Source organism: Prionailurus bengalensis, chromosome C1 (genome assembly GCF_016509475.1).
Source record: "Prionailurus bengalensis isolate Pbe53 chromosome C1, Fcat_Pben_1.1_paternal_pri, whole genome shotgun sequence".
Taxonomy (NCBI): Eukaryota; Metazoa; Chordata; class Mammalia; order Carnivora; family Felidae; genus Prionailurus; species Prionailurus bengalensis.
The window spans coordinates 73,121,571-73,136,040 of NC_057345.1; the positions used below are offsets into that span (position 1 = coordinate 73,121,571).

A 14,470-nucleotide genomic window follows, 5' to 3' on the forward strand; every position below is an offset into this window, starting at 1 on the left:
GCAAAATGACCAAACAAATAAAAAAATGCCAATTATGAAAGAAAAGAGTAGGAAGCTATATGAGAAAATGAAGGGGATCTAGTCAGGCCAAAGTAGGAGAAAGAGTATTTCAAAAGAAAAAAAAGGAGTGAAGTTGGTCTTCGGGGAAATCAAGTACAACTGGACATAGAGGGTGGGGAGGAGAGTGCTGGAGAGGGTGAGGAAGTGGGTAGAGCCTTGAGGCCATGGACATGAGGGCCAGAACATGCAAGACCTTAAGGGTCAGGTTGAGGACTTTGGATTTTATTCTAAATGCAACCAAAACCACCAGGAGAGTCTTAAAACATCCACTCCTTATCACAGTGACCTACTCATCTGCCCACATTTAACCGGGATGCTTGCTCTTCAGCTCTACCCCAATCCCTTCCGCGTTCTAGATGGCTTCAACGTCTATGCCTTCTCAGTTACACAGCATCCTGTGCTCCGGTGACCTCCACTCCACCTCAAGCAAACTTCTCCCTTTTTCCTTGTCCCAAACTATTCCACCTATGAAAATCCAATTCCAGTATTTCATTCTCAGACCAGTCCTACTCTTCCACTCCCTAGCATGCCTGTCCTCCAACCTTCAAAATTTTTTATTTGATTAGCCAAAAATTGAAAGTAGTTCAATCTCATTGGAATAGTGAAAACTTATTACTATTTCCTCCATCCCTACCAAGGCATGTAGGCTTCTCTACACCTTCCTCCATGCTCATACCAACATATGTGAACTCATTCACAAATAAAGATGCTTGATTATGGAAAGTGAATCATACCAAATACATAATTCTGTCACTCTTAAGGTTAAACATTTTATAAAAATAAAAGCTATGAACAAATCTCAAGCCAGCAGATACAGATCGAATCCATTATTCAAGTTGCCTTACATTATTCTAGGTGCACACACCGCCGGTGGTTCCCCTCCAAAGGGAACTTTCGCTTGTTGTCTGGTGCAACTTGCTAAGCCCTGAACACCTTGAAGTGGGCTCTTCTGTGGAGCAACGTGCTTCCAGTGTTGGTAGTTGAGGAGAACTGATGCTCGTGACTGAAAACATCTGGGAGAAGAATGGTTTTTCACAGCCCTTCAGCAGAGGGTAGCAGGTCTCAGGCCATAAGAACTGAAGCCATCCACCTTTCACCACCTGCTTTGCCACTGCCCAAGAAATGTGCATGGTGGCCTGCTGGCAGGTATTGAGGGAACCACCACCATGAGTAGGCGAGGAAAATTAAAACTCACTTATGGGGTTTGGAAAGAAAGATGGCCAGCAGGACAGAAACTTGAGATTCCTTCTGTAGTAGAACCAATGGAAGAAACAGATGAGAATTTTAATGAAAATATAATGGAATTACAGCACAAAAAACAAAAAAACAAAACCCAGTACTTTCAGGAACTAAAAAACATGATTAATTAGAAATTCAATATCCAACAGAAAGAGAATGACTGCCCTTGAGAACCACATTAGTGGTCAGAAAAGTCAGGTGGAAATACCTCACAAGAAACCCTGTGACAGACCCTGAGGGAAAAGGCAAGTCGTGCGGAGATCAGATCCAGGAGACAAAACAAGGAGGAGGAAAGGAACATGTGGAGAGGTAATAATCACATAAATAATGGAAAACAACTTTTAGCATTCAAGAAAGTCTTGAGTCCCTGAATATCAAGGATAAAGAGGAAACCCTGCTAGGCTGTCAGCACTGTGGGACAAGGACCTTGTGGGATGGTGGAAAGCTGGAAGTAGAGGTGCTGCTTAGGGACACCAGGGCACTGACTCCAGGCCTCCCTAATGCTGGGTTTGGTTCACACACCAGTAGAGCCCAACGTCTATACTTAATGCATCACATGGAAACATTAAGCACAAAGACTGCTAATGTTCTTCTAGCGTCTGGCAAGCTTCCTGTTGTCTTTTGTCACTAGCATCTTAGGACCAGCCTCAGAGACTCCACGGTAGTCATTTCCTTCCACAGTCTATCTGAAACATTGCAAGTGCTATTTTTTTTTTTTTTTTTTTTTTTTTTTTTTACTTATTTTTGAGAGAGCGAGAGAGAGAGCGTGCAAGAGCATTAGCGGGGAGGGACAGAAGGGGGAGAAAGAAGATTCCAGGCAGCCTCTGCACTGTCAGCACAGAGCCTGATGCAGGGCTCAAATTCACAAACTCTGAGATCATGACCTGAGCTTGGACGTTTACTTGACTGAGCCACCCAGGCATCCCTGTACTAATTTTTAAATGTTATATGCCCAAACTACTTTGGTAAAAATTAGAAGTATAATAAAAAGAAAATATTCATAGATAAGGTAAATGCATGATTGTTAAAAGAAACCCTTACTTTTATTTATGACATGTATATGAAGGTAGTATGGTCATAGTTAAGGGCAGAGACTCTGGATGCCTACCACTTACTAGCTCTGTGATCTTGGGCAAGAAACCTTTTTGTGTTTTGGTTTCCTGAAAAATAAATGGAGTCAATAGCACCTACGTGTTAAATGTAAAGATTCAATGAGCTAGTACATGCTCGGCACCGGGAGCTTGGTCTGGCACATAGCAAACACTCGGTGAACAACAGCCGTGCTGCTGCTGCCACCATTGCTTGCGACAGGAAAACAGCACTGTACGTAGAACTTTAACTTCAGAATCAGAAGAGTTGAGCTCAGCTGCCAACTTTAAAAGTTAAGAGTTTTATACCACAGCCACAGTAGTTAATCCTTCTATGCTTACATTTTTTTCAAATGTAAAACAGGAATATGAACACTTCTCTCTTTCAACATCCATCTGTCTATCCACAAACATCACCTGAGCATTTACTATACACCAGCTATTGTCTAGTGGCTGGAATAAAAATCTGAATAAGAGCTCACAGTCTAGTGAGCTCGTAGTCTAGTGAACCATACTCAGGAACCTTAGTTTCCTTTCATGTGAGCATTTCTTAAAGCTCCCTTTGCTTTAGGAGGTGAAGAAAGGACCACAAAGGGTAAGTATGCGTTTTAGCAAAAGTACTATGATTTAAAAAAAAAAAAAAAGGCAACTTTAATATTGTTAGCAATTGTTGGGCAAAAAATGTGGCCAGGTCCTGAAATTACTGTGTTGTGGTATTTTAAGAAAAATACTATCGAGCAGTTGGGTCATTGGCAAGTAACCCCTGTAGACCATATGGCAGTCTTAGGACTGAGGGAGACCGGAGAAAAGCAGAATCACATTTCTGATCAGAGAAGAGGATAAAACATCTCGGGGAGACTCCTCTGTCCAGAGGCTGGACCATGTAGTAGACAATTTGCCTCTCTGAATGATCTTTTGAGACATGAGTGTCCTTTGAATAAACAGCTCTCAAGCCATTGTCTGAGAGGAGCTACTATTACTGGATTCCTTGTTGACTACATCGGTCCCCTTTGAGAGCGTCCTGCCTTGGCATATAGAGTGGGGGATAAAAGTGGGAACAAGCTCTTGGTATCTCTTCTATGTCATCACAATAATAAAGACCTTATCCTAAAGCTTCCTGGCATTAAGAGTGCTTATTTTGATCATCCCAAGGGAGCTGTCTATAGGAAGGGGTGGGACAAGTTGTTCCCCTGTAATCTTTTAGTAAACTCAGGGGGCTTTAGAATGTTTACACTGATAACACCAGACAATCACTAATAAAAAATGAAACACAAAAGAGACTGAATTCACAGGAGAGCCCAAATGCCCATTCTTTATAAAGGAACAGTGCGGGACAACATGTTTTCATCTGTCACCATCAGTTGGTATTTAATAGCTATAATTTAAAATTCTATATTAAAAGCCTCACAGAAATTAGAATCGCATCATACTTGAAACAGTATTAAGTACATTGAGACATTTGGAATCTTTAGAAAGTATGTAATTATACCATTTTTAAAAATTAATATCCAGAATATTTTCCTTGATTATATATATATAGCGCCACAATGTAAAACAAACTATATGGGTTATTCAAAATCATGTATTTGGCTCATAATCGGCCTAGCTTTATTACAAATTCACTTAAATGGTGGCTATAAACAAGATTCTGGTTTCTTTTGTGTACGTGAAAAACATTCTAAAAACCAGTATCATTTAAATAGGTATTAAATTAAACTAGAGCTAAGTGGAAATTATCTGGCAAAAAGGAATACTGACATCTATATCTTAAAGTTGCAATTGGATAATAAATTATATTTTAAAAATGTACATAAAAACTCTACTACTCCCACCCATAAATTAAAGTTTATTTATTACCCAATCATGTTTTAGACTTAAAGTAAAATCCTATCGCTTATAGAAAATAAATCCAACAATTTATCCAAACATTGTTACATAAGAAGTTTTAAGAAACTGTAAATAATTCTTAATACTCTCATTTTGATTCTCCGACTTTTCAAGACTATGTTGTATTTCTTTCAAACATACTTCCTGGTGTTGTGCTTTCTAAATAAAAGAAGAAACAAACATAATCAATTATGGCATTCATATCAAAGGATCAATTAATAATGACATTCATATCAAAGGAGAGTCACAATGTAAAATTTATATATACAGCAATTAAGTACACAATTTTAATTTTGAAGAGAGAATTCTAACATCTGATATGTTCATTATTCACTTATCTTAGAGCTCACTTTTCTTTAAAATTCAGCATGACTAAAGTACATACATGGTTGATCTTTACTGTGATACTATTTTATTGAAACTATCATAATTAATTTTCACTACCTTTAACATGACCTATTTTAATACTAGTTTTTGCCATTTTCTCTGCCTAAAAATTTCTATTTTATACCATAAGACTTCTGCTGCCTTAAAAATTCCAGTTTTTATAATATGAACATTTTTAGAAATCTTAAAAAATAAAAAGAATTCTAAATACTATAGGTGTTCTTTATTTGAGGAAACAATTCAAAGCCCAATATATTTTTAAAAATATTCAGCTGCACACAAATTCCCAAATCGATCTGTTCACTGAAAATACTTCAGATAGATAAGTTGCAGATACCATCTAGCTTCCAACTAAAATGTACACACCTTCAAAAGAGAAAGAAATCTTTGCATTCCTTCCTATCAGGTATTCAATGATACCTGATACCTTCTGAAACTGAGTAATGCCCTTTGGGAGAGGGAAGTGGCATGGGATGAAACAATGTGTGAGGATGGGCTACACAAAATCATAGAATGAATATAGTGAATCTTTGCGGAACATCCGTTTTACTCAACAGTTTGGAGGGGAAAATATTAATATGAACACACTTATATTGTAGGGTAGAATGTGAAATGTTTGCGGATTATAGGATAATGCATTAGACTCCAGAGACATTCAGGCTTCAGGAAGGATGGCCTGGGTTAAGGGGGTGGGGCCATGCCTGGGTCTGCATATCCACTCTGCCCCAGGTGAAGCACTTGGGCAGGAAATCTGAAGAAGCCTGCTACCCTGGGCGGGGTGCTGTGGAAGACACCAGGATATAATCAACTATGGGACAGGCTCTCAGGGTGCTTCTAATTCAACTGGAGCTAAGATTATGTATATAAAATAAATACTGACCTGCCCACGGAACTGTCCCCTGAAAGGACGAAATACATAGACTCATTTTTCAGTAATGTCTAAACCAATGTTTAGAATTCTAGATTTTTACTCCTGTAAAAATTATCAGATTTAACAGAACCTCAGATCTTAAACTTCTTTCTTTTGGAAGCTTTAACCAAGTACTGGGAAATTGTAGAGAAACCCAACTTATCTTACTATTTTTTTTAGAACTTTAATCACACATATTTTATAGTATCAAAAATTCTGATGGTGGGAAAAACATTAAAAAATCAATCTATAGATCTCGCGGTCCGGGAGTTCGAGCCCCACGTCAGGCTCTGGGCTGATGGCTCAGAGCCTGGAGCCAGTTTCCGATTCTGTGTCTCCCTCTCTCTCTGCCCCTCCCCCGTTCATGCTCTGTCTCTCTCTGTCCCAAAAATAAATAAACGTTGAAAAAAAAAAATTAAAAAAAAAATCAATCTATAAATAAAAGAGATTTAGAATAAAGGGAAGGCCCATGCTACATTAAAACTGAGAAACGTTTGTTCTGATTGAATTGCCATGGCACTTTTGATGGTGATAAAATGAAACTAAAATTGCATGCCAAAAATCATTTAACTTTTGAATCTTTCACGTTTTCAACTTTTAGACACTTGGGAATACAAAAATAGTTTTCGTGGTGTCTCCGGCTCCCAGAAAAGATAAAGTATCATCATTTTCTATGTAACCAAGTAGATAGTTTTCAAGTAATTTAGTCACGACTAGTGCTAGCTCTCATAGTGCCTTATGCCAACTGACTACTTTCATGAATATTTAGGAAAAGACATTAGAAGATTAATTAAACACGGCCAATTTGGTATTCTCATTTCATGGCTGAGTGGCTCAAAGCACCCGTCTCATATGCAGATATAACAATACTGAATATTTACTTAACACAAACTCATCACCTTCTAAAACATAATATTCATTACTCAAGACAGATATCAAAATCTAACTCATAATAGTTTAAATTGTGTGTCTTAAAAAAATGAAAAATTCATACCAGAAATTCCTAAGTAGATTATATCTGTAACTTTCATTAAACAGTCGTCATGCAAAAGTAATATGCAGGAAAGGGCCTGATGAGACTTGGGGAAATGCAATAGAAGCTACCAAGGATGCAGTATAATAATTCTTTGGCATAATCATGACATCTTAAATTTTTATGATTTATATAATTTGTTATTTTTAATATTACCAGTAAAGCAATCCCCTCACTTCATACTTTAACTAAACTATACAGTAAGAATGTTAAATGCTAATTTACTTTTTATGAAAATATATTAAGCCCTACAAATACTTACACTGTTCATTTGCAAACAAGTTGACTTTGTTCTTCATTTTTCTTTCTAAGCTCAGTTTCCAGATCTAATATTTTAATCTGTAAAGCCCTCTCTCTAGATGACATTTTCTCTATTTCTTCAGAAACCTATAATTTTCATTAAGAGAGTAAAATAACTAAATATGCTTTCTTTAAAGTATGACTTAAACACTTGACATAGTTATACTATACCTCTTTTTTTCTGAACAGATATTAACTGTATATTAGCTTAATTAGAAAATGTCTAAAGATGTTCCATCTTGAAAAAATACATATGGCATAAGTATGCTTATTTCTCTTTGCAGTTAAGAATATCTGCAAAATTAGTTTGAGATGGAAGAAGTATACACATGTGCACTCCTCTGTGACTTGGGTAGGTGTTTTTCCCAATACTGTATTTTTTTAACCTACTGAGGCCAACTTGCCAGTTGCCATCCTACTGTATGGATATTCACCGTGGGGTCTAGAGTGCTGACAGAGCATAGAAGGTTCTCATCCAGTGCTACTCACAGATTGGATGGATGAGATTGGGACAGAGCAGGAGATGTATACACGTCACTCACACACAAGAAAGTGTTTTTTTCATTCATTCACTTACAAAGTGGTCTGAATTTGAGTTTTCCATTTCTACGATGGTTTATTTTAGCAGAAAGTCTAGCTGAGCTATGTTCATCCAATGATTCAGATATGTGGGAGCCTTTCTGCAAGAATTCTGGGTCGGAGCCAGAAGAGTAAGAGTGGAGGCAGGGCTAGTTCAGGAGTAAGGAGCTAGTGGGAAGGACTGTCCTCTAACTATATTCCTACTGTAAATTTAGTTCTAAGTTATTGTAAAGTAATTTACAAAAATTTCTTTTGCACAAATTCCAAAGGTGATTGTGAGTGAGGGATGCTCGCAGGATGTAAAGCTGTAGGAGAAAGAGCCCTTGACAATGTCCTCAGTGTGGACAATGGTGACAGGGCAGTGCTGGCACCCTCACCTGGCAGGAACTAGAGACAGCCCCATGTTCCAGTGCAGCAGGAGAGAAAGGAGAACGTAGACACATCTCTGGGGAACTCTCAACACTTCTGAGAAGGAATCTGAGAACACCTACCATTTCTGAAGTCTACCTAGGCTGAACCCAGGATAAAGGCATTTATTTTCCTTTCAAAGGTTGATGGGGCTGAGAAATCTGGATTACATTCCTACCATTGGCAATACATTTTGCTACCTAGTTTTTATTCAATGTTGTGCCTTTCAAAGTCAATTTAAATTGGTTTCCCACAATTAAAAAAAATCTAGATAGATAGATAGATGACACTTGCAATGTATGAGCCACACTTCAAGGACATCAGATTTTATCTAACTTATGTGGAATTGCCATTCACAAGTTTGTGAAAGACATGGGTGGAAAAGAGTTTAGAGGGAAAGATTCAGAATTTGGTAGTGGACATGTTAAGGTTGAGATGTTAAGTAGAGATGTCAAGTAAGTAGCAGAAAATCTGAGTCTAGATTTCAGGGGAGAGAGAAACCTGGGGAAGAGATACACATTTGAGAGTCATCATGGTAAAGAGGATCTCTTTTTAGCACCATTTAATCTGATGAGGAAACACATCATCCCCATTTACTAATTAGGAAACTAAAAGTTTAGAGAAGTGACTCACTCTGGGTCAGGGTGTAATGCCACCCTGAATTCAAACCCAGTCAGAGCCAGAATTCAAACCTAGTGCCTGTTGGAATCCAAAGACCACTTTATGCCCTTTCAAGATTACATTTTCAAATCATTTGATAAATGTATTTTTTCCTTAAGACCCTCCTGAATCATTTCCCGATGCCCCCAGTTAAACTAACGACATCCTCTGGTGTACCTTGCACCCTCCCTCTGTTGTAGCACCTACATGCTGGATGACGTTTGTCTGCTTGCCTATTATCTCCCTATTGGACTATGAGTGTCCTGAGAGCTGGGGCGAGGTCTGTTGGAGATGGTAAAAAAGACATGACCTCCAGGTAACCCATGAGCTGGACCTGGGCAATTGGAGGTTCCCCACCTTCTCCCCTGTCCTTGAGGTATGTATTTTGCTTTCCTTTCCTGCTCCCAGTAGCTGCTCCAGGTAAATAGCCTTGAGAATGAAATGTGACGTTGAGATTTTCTGGTCTGGGTACATGACTGAACCTAGTTAAAGGGCTTCTTTATAAACTTAAGAGTCTGTCAGGTGGCTGTGGAAATCTACTCATCTTGTGGCTGTCCAAGACAACTCTCATGTTCCCTTGCTTATTAAACCTGCCATTTTCCAACCAGGAATGGTGCATCTCTTTCTACGGTCTCTCTCTGCCCTCCACATGTGGGTTTCTGATTACACCAGGGAAACTGCCGATGAGCTTGGGAACTAACAAGGTCTTATTCATCTTTGCATCTCGAATACTAGCAGAGTGCCCAACACACAGTAAGATATTTATTAAATGCGAACCAAATGGATTTAACTGGAATTCAATTTTTCTTTAATTCTTGTATGTATTTATGCAATAATATTAGGCAAAAAGAAAAGGGAGTGGAGCTTTACACCTCACCAGATCCTAACCAAAATGTTCGATAATTTGCACAACTGCTTTTTATTCAAAAAAACAAAACAAAAACAAAAAGGAGGGGGGAATTCTTTCCATGTTTTCCATCTCTGCCCTCTACCCTGCCACATCATCATTCACCTAGTGAAGTAATTCTGTACCAGTAATACAGCTGTTTAGCTCCAAAAGGGAAAAGTAGGTAAAAAACAAAAATGTAATTGCTCTCTTCACCCTGTCATCAGGATAAAAACAATAACTGTAGGTTTGGTAAGATGAGATATTGTCTGTTTAAAAAGACGACTCTTCGGTAAACTAATTAAAAAGTTTCTAAATAAAGGCCATCTGTACCTTTTGTCTTCCTTCTTCTAAAGCAGCTTCCAGCTGTCTGGCCAATGCTGTATGTTCTGCAGATTTCTCTTCAAACTTAAGATTGCTGTGCTTAAGACATTCTTCTTGGTTTGCCAGTTTCTTTTCAAGCTCTTTATTTTCTGCATCCATCTGTTCTAATTTTCTTTTTGCAGAAAACATATATTTTAAAATTATAGTGTATAGAGAAAAATGTAACACCAATTTTAAGTCAATTTAATACTTACTGTTTAAGGTTTTCACACTTCAACTGAATAAGATAATTTTCCTCTTCCAAAGAAAGCTTTTTTAGAAGATTATGATTTCCATCAACCTAAAAGAAGGGGGGAAAAAGTTTTCTTGGTTATTTTCTTTATAAGCAACTTCCAAAGAAATCTATGTACTTTAGTGTTAGAATAATCATTAAAGAAACAAGAAGGCCTAAATATTATTATTACTCCTACACAGAGACTCAAAGAAATAATTACATTTTTAAAACATAAGTTCTTAAATTCCCGATTAAGTTTTTTTTTAAAAAAAAAAACTATGCTGTCTCATAGGAAATCATCTACTAGAAGGTTTTTTCTGAAAGATGGCAATTAAAACATTCTGAACAATGCTTTGTTGAAAAAGGATGTTTATTTTATTAAGTAAATTTGAAGACTAAAAATCATTAATCTCCTATTGTTGCATATTTAGAGTTACTCTTACAGTTTCCTGCTTCATCTCAAGATAGTGAATGATAATTGAACATCTATGAAGTTAACTATGAGTGAAAACTGTATTTGTGAGAAGCAAAGTAAAATGAACAAATCAACCGAAGACAACTTGTTCATGCCAAGACCAAATACTCTTCCCATTGCTTCAAAAGCTATACTTATTTTAAGAAGCCTTGAAAATAATTTTTTTCTCATAATTTAATTTATAATTTGGGTTATCTATGTAGATTTGGCATTCTCCTACAAAAATCTCTTCTCGGGAATTGAAATTTAGCAAAGTTTTATTTGCATGTTTTTTTTAAAAACAGGATGCATTTCAAAATTAAAATCCCGGTTACATTTGGAAGATAGACAGGGAGTTGTTTTTGCAAATAAACAAAAAGACTTGCTACCTCCTTGCATATACTTCTTTGAAAGAGTAATTAATTAAAAAAATATTTGTAAGAGCTTACTCTGTGCTAGGTATTGAATTAGAAGATGGTATGTGGATTCTCTCTCTCCCTCTCTCTCTTCCCATGCCCTGCTCATGAGCATACTGTCTCTCAAAATAAATTAAAAAAAAAAAAAAAGGAGATGGCTATGTGGTGACTAACAGGGCATCGATGATCCCTGTTCTGATGGGAGTAAAAAACATAATAATAATTGAGAATAATCCAAATGAATTTGATGCACAATTCTAATGAAAATAAATTCTAATTTTTGTATAGTAAATTATGATAATTTGGCTTATCATGATATCAAAAAGATATATGTAAACATAGTATTGCTCCTCTCATGCTATTACTGTGTTCTCAAATGTCTAAATACAGATTTATACAAATAAAATGAGCTATTTTAGTTACCAATTTTCCACGATAAAATACTATAAGAATAGGTTGCAAAATATTACAGCATCTGCAATAAACTGATAAATTGACTTAAATGGGAGTTAAAAAAAACAAAAAAGCAAAACAAATCAACCCCTGACATGAGTGCCCTCAACTGGTGAAATCACTCCAGAGTATTCCTTTAACGTATCTAGAAGACAGCAAAATGACAGCAAAATGACAGCCGGACACCTGGCCCTGAAGCTCCCTAACGGTGTGCACCTTGTCCGCACATCTCTCCCTGTAGTGCTGCACACTCTCCTGACACTCGTGAAGCCTCCGTTCCGCCGCCGTCACCGAATCGCGGACGTGCTCTAACTCCTTCAGATGAGACTCCGTCTGGCCTCTCATCTGAGTTGGAGCATTAGGGAAATAAGTGCAAGGTCACACATTCAGCATTAATGTCTTCACTACCTTACATACTACATATGCTCGTAATACAATGAGTATTTTAGGTATAATGGTTTTAAACAAAATGATTCAACCAAATAAATACGAATAAACATGAACTTGGACTCTGCCAACTAAGAACCTAAAACTCAAAAGCGGGCTGCAATTTAGTTTGCAAAAAGTCTGTTGAGTAACTAATATAACACTGTATGTTAATTATACTGGGATTAAAATTTAAAAAGTAGTTGAAAATAAGTTTGTTGAGTAAATGCATATAATATTAGCCTGCAGGGAGAATGTTTAACATACTGAGGAAAGCAAACTTCCTGAATCCTGTAATTTATACTCAGGCATAGTTATTACTAGTAAAGCTAGTGTGGTAGTTTTCTACTACCCAGCCATCAGTCTAAAGTAATCGTCACTCTCTGTCATTCAGTCTTGTAACTCAGATCTTTTAGTCAGAACAGCCTTGCTGCACTCATCTTCGTTCAGGTTGGTGGGGTTTACTATATATTATTTCTAGTTAGCTAATGTCATCAGTACTCAGTAGACCGTAACTTCATCCTTAGTGTTACTATGAGCAAGTCTCCCTAATTTTATCTACATTCATCCCTTTGGCTAGTGCGGTACCTCACTGTGGCATTTTTGTGGAAATGTGACAAGAAGCAAACCTAAGAAATGCTTACATGGCTAATTAAGAAAAAATAACAAGACATATGGCATTTAGGATGTTTATAGGAAGGAAAAAACAAGAGCCAGACTCTGTCCCTGAGACAGGGAACACCTAGAGCTACGGTGCATCACCTGGCACTCTTGATCACAAAAGGTCAAGCAAGAACAAAGTGTACCTCTGGGTCCCCAAACATCTAAGAGCCTATGAGAAAACCATGAGAGTCAACAGTGAAAAGGAAAAATCTCATCTTAAAAAATGACTTTTCTAGGGGCACCTGGGTGGCTCAGTCAGTTAGTGTCTGACTCTTGATTTCGGCTCAGGTCATGATCTCACATTTCATGGGTTCAAGCCCCATGTCAGGCTCTGTGCCAACAGTGCACATCCTGCTTGGGATTCTCACTGTCTCTCTCTCTCTCTGCCCCTCCCCTCCTTGTGTTCCCTCTCTCTCTCAAAAGTAAATAAACTTAAAAAAAAAAATGAATGGAAATTTCTTAAAAAAAAAAAAAAAAGACTTCTGGTTTAATACCAGTTAGAAGACATTGTGACCTCGTGGTATCTGAAAATTACAGGCTTCTGCCCCATCAGCCTTTTGAACAGGTTTTTTTAATAGGCTTTTTATTTACAGTGCTGCTTAGCAAAAGAGACCTTTGCAGTGGTATGTCTCATGAGAAAAAGAGACCAGAACACATGAAATGCTAGACATGCTGCTAAAAATAGATGAAAAGTAATTCTAAGAAAGTAATCAGTTGCATGTTAGGTGGGCTATCTTTATCTCTGTTTAACCAGCAGAATGCCCACTCTGGCTGACCTCTTCTTCACACTCATGCCTCACTCAGACATCTCGATCCCAAATGTGGGGGCAACCCAGAGATAGTCACCTTATTATACTCAGTTGGAAGTGACTGGTAACATCCCATGATCTCTCCAGCTAGGAGTCAGTGTCCTAGGACTTCCACTGCTTCCTTACCAAAACAACATGACAAGACCCAAAGAGGGATGAGGTTTCATTTAAAAAGTTAAAAATATTCGCAAAAACATCCTAACTTGCCAACACTGGCCTTCCCCTCATTCTGTTGCAATGGGGTGACAACGGGAAATGATGCTGTTTTTTTAATATTATTTTTCCTCCAAATATTCTCTGCATTTACCAGAGAATATTTACTTTGCTTTTTAGACACAAAAGATTTAGTACCAGAAACAAAAAGGTGGGATTAAAAACGAGAGATATTCAAGTTTGCATATTTACGGTTGAGGAAACTGAGGGATTAAGTGATAACCATTTTTTTTTGAGCTATGTTAAGTCTGCTCTTGTATCAGAAAAATTAAACATTTATGCTGTTTTCAAAATATTAAGGAAAAAGTAAAAAGATAAAAAAAAAAAACTCATACAAACATTTCAAGCCTGGAAGAAACATTATCTCTTTAGAAAACAAACTCCTACAGAGATTTAAGACAGATAATTCCTAGGTCTAAACTAGAGAAAACAACCACAATGAAAGAATAGGTATAGTACTCATAAAGTACAAAACATATGAATAAAATATTATTTTATTGCTTAAAACATCAAACTCACCTTCTCTAACTTTTTATTTTTGTTTTTTGTTATTAGGTTATTTTCATGGAGCAAATTTTCACATCTGCTTTTCACCATTTCAGCTGCTTCTTGCAACTTTTGTATCTGAAAATAGAGTAACATATTTTATTATTAAGACCACAATGTAAGGGCACCTGGGTGGCTCAGTCTGACTCTTTGTTTTCGGATCAGGTCATGATCTCAAGGTTCGTGAGTTTGAGCCCTGCATCAGGCTTTATGTTCATTGCATGGAGCCTACTTTGGATCTTCTGTCTCCCTCTTTCTGGCCCTCCCCTGATCATGATCTGTCTCTCAAAAATAAATAAATGTTAAAAAAAAAAAAAGACTATAATGTAAAATAAAAAGCAAATCATTATTTCCCTATCAATACCCTCAGTATCTTTATCTAATGTTATTCCTGCTTTAATATAAGAATAGATCAGTGCTCTATTCCAAACTACAATCCTTTTATGACTTATCTG

The 14,470-nt window shown here is 37.1% G+C and overlaps 1 protein-coding gene across 5 annotated transcripts in view; it reads right to left on the reverse strand.

The window, feature by feature from the left end:
• Positions 1-1,397: 1,397 nt before the first annotated feature.
• ODF2L (outer dense fiber of sperm tails 2 like) overlaps positions 1,398-14,470 on the reverse strand; it is a 40,231-nt gene continuing 27,158 nt past the window's right edge. For 2 of the 5 annotated variants that reach the window (XM_043575485.1, XM_043575481.1), the window contains 5 exons: positions 13,989-14,093; positions 11,545-11,703; positions 10,016-10,101; positions 9,771-9,933; positions 1,398-4,433 (listed from right to left, as the gene is read on the reverse strand). In XM_043575485.1, coding sequence (XP_043431420.1) covers positions 4,305-4,433; positions 9,771-9,933; positions 10,016-10,101; positions 11,545-11,703; positions 13,989-14,093 — 642 coding nt within the window. In that variant the 3' untranslated portion in view covers positions 1,398-4,304. Of the gene's footprint in view, positions 4,434-6,866; positions 6,992-9,770; positions 9,934-10,015; positions 10,102-11,544; positions 11,704-13,988; positions 14,094-14,470 lie in introns of those variants that run through there. The other 3 variants (XM_043575480.1, XM_043575483.1, XM_043575484.1) reach the window with 3 other exon arrangements.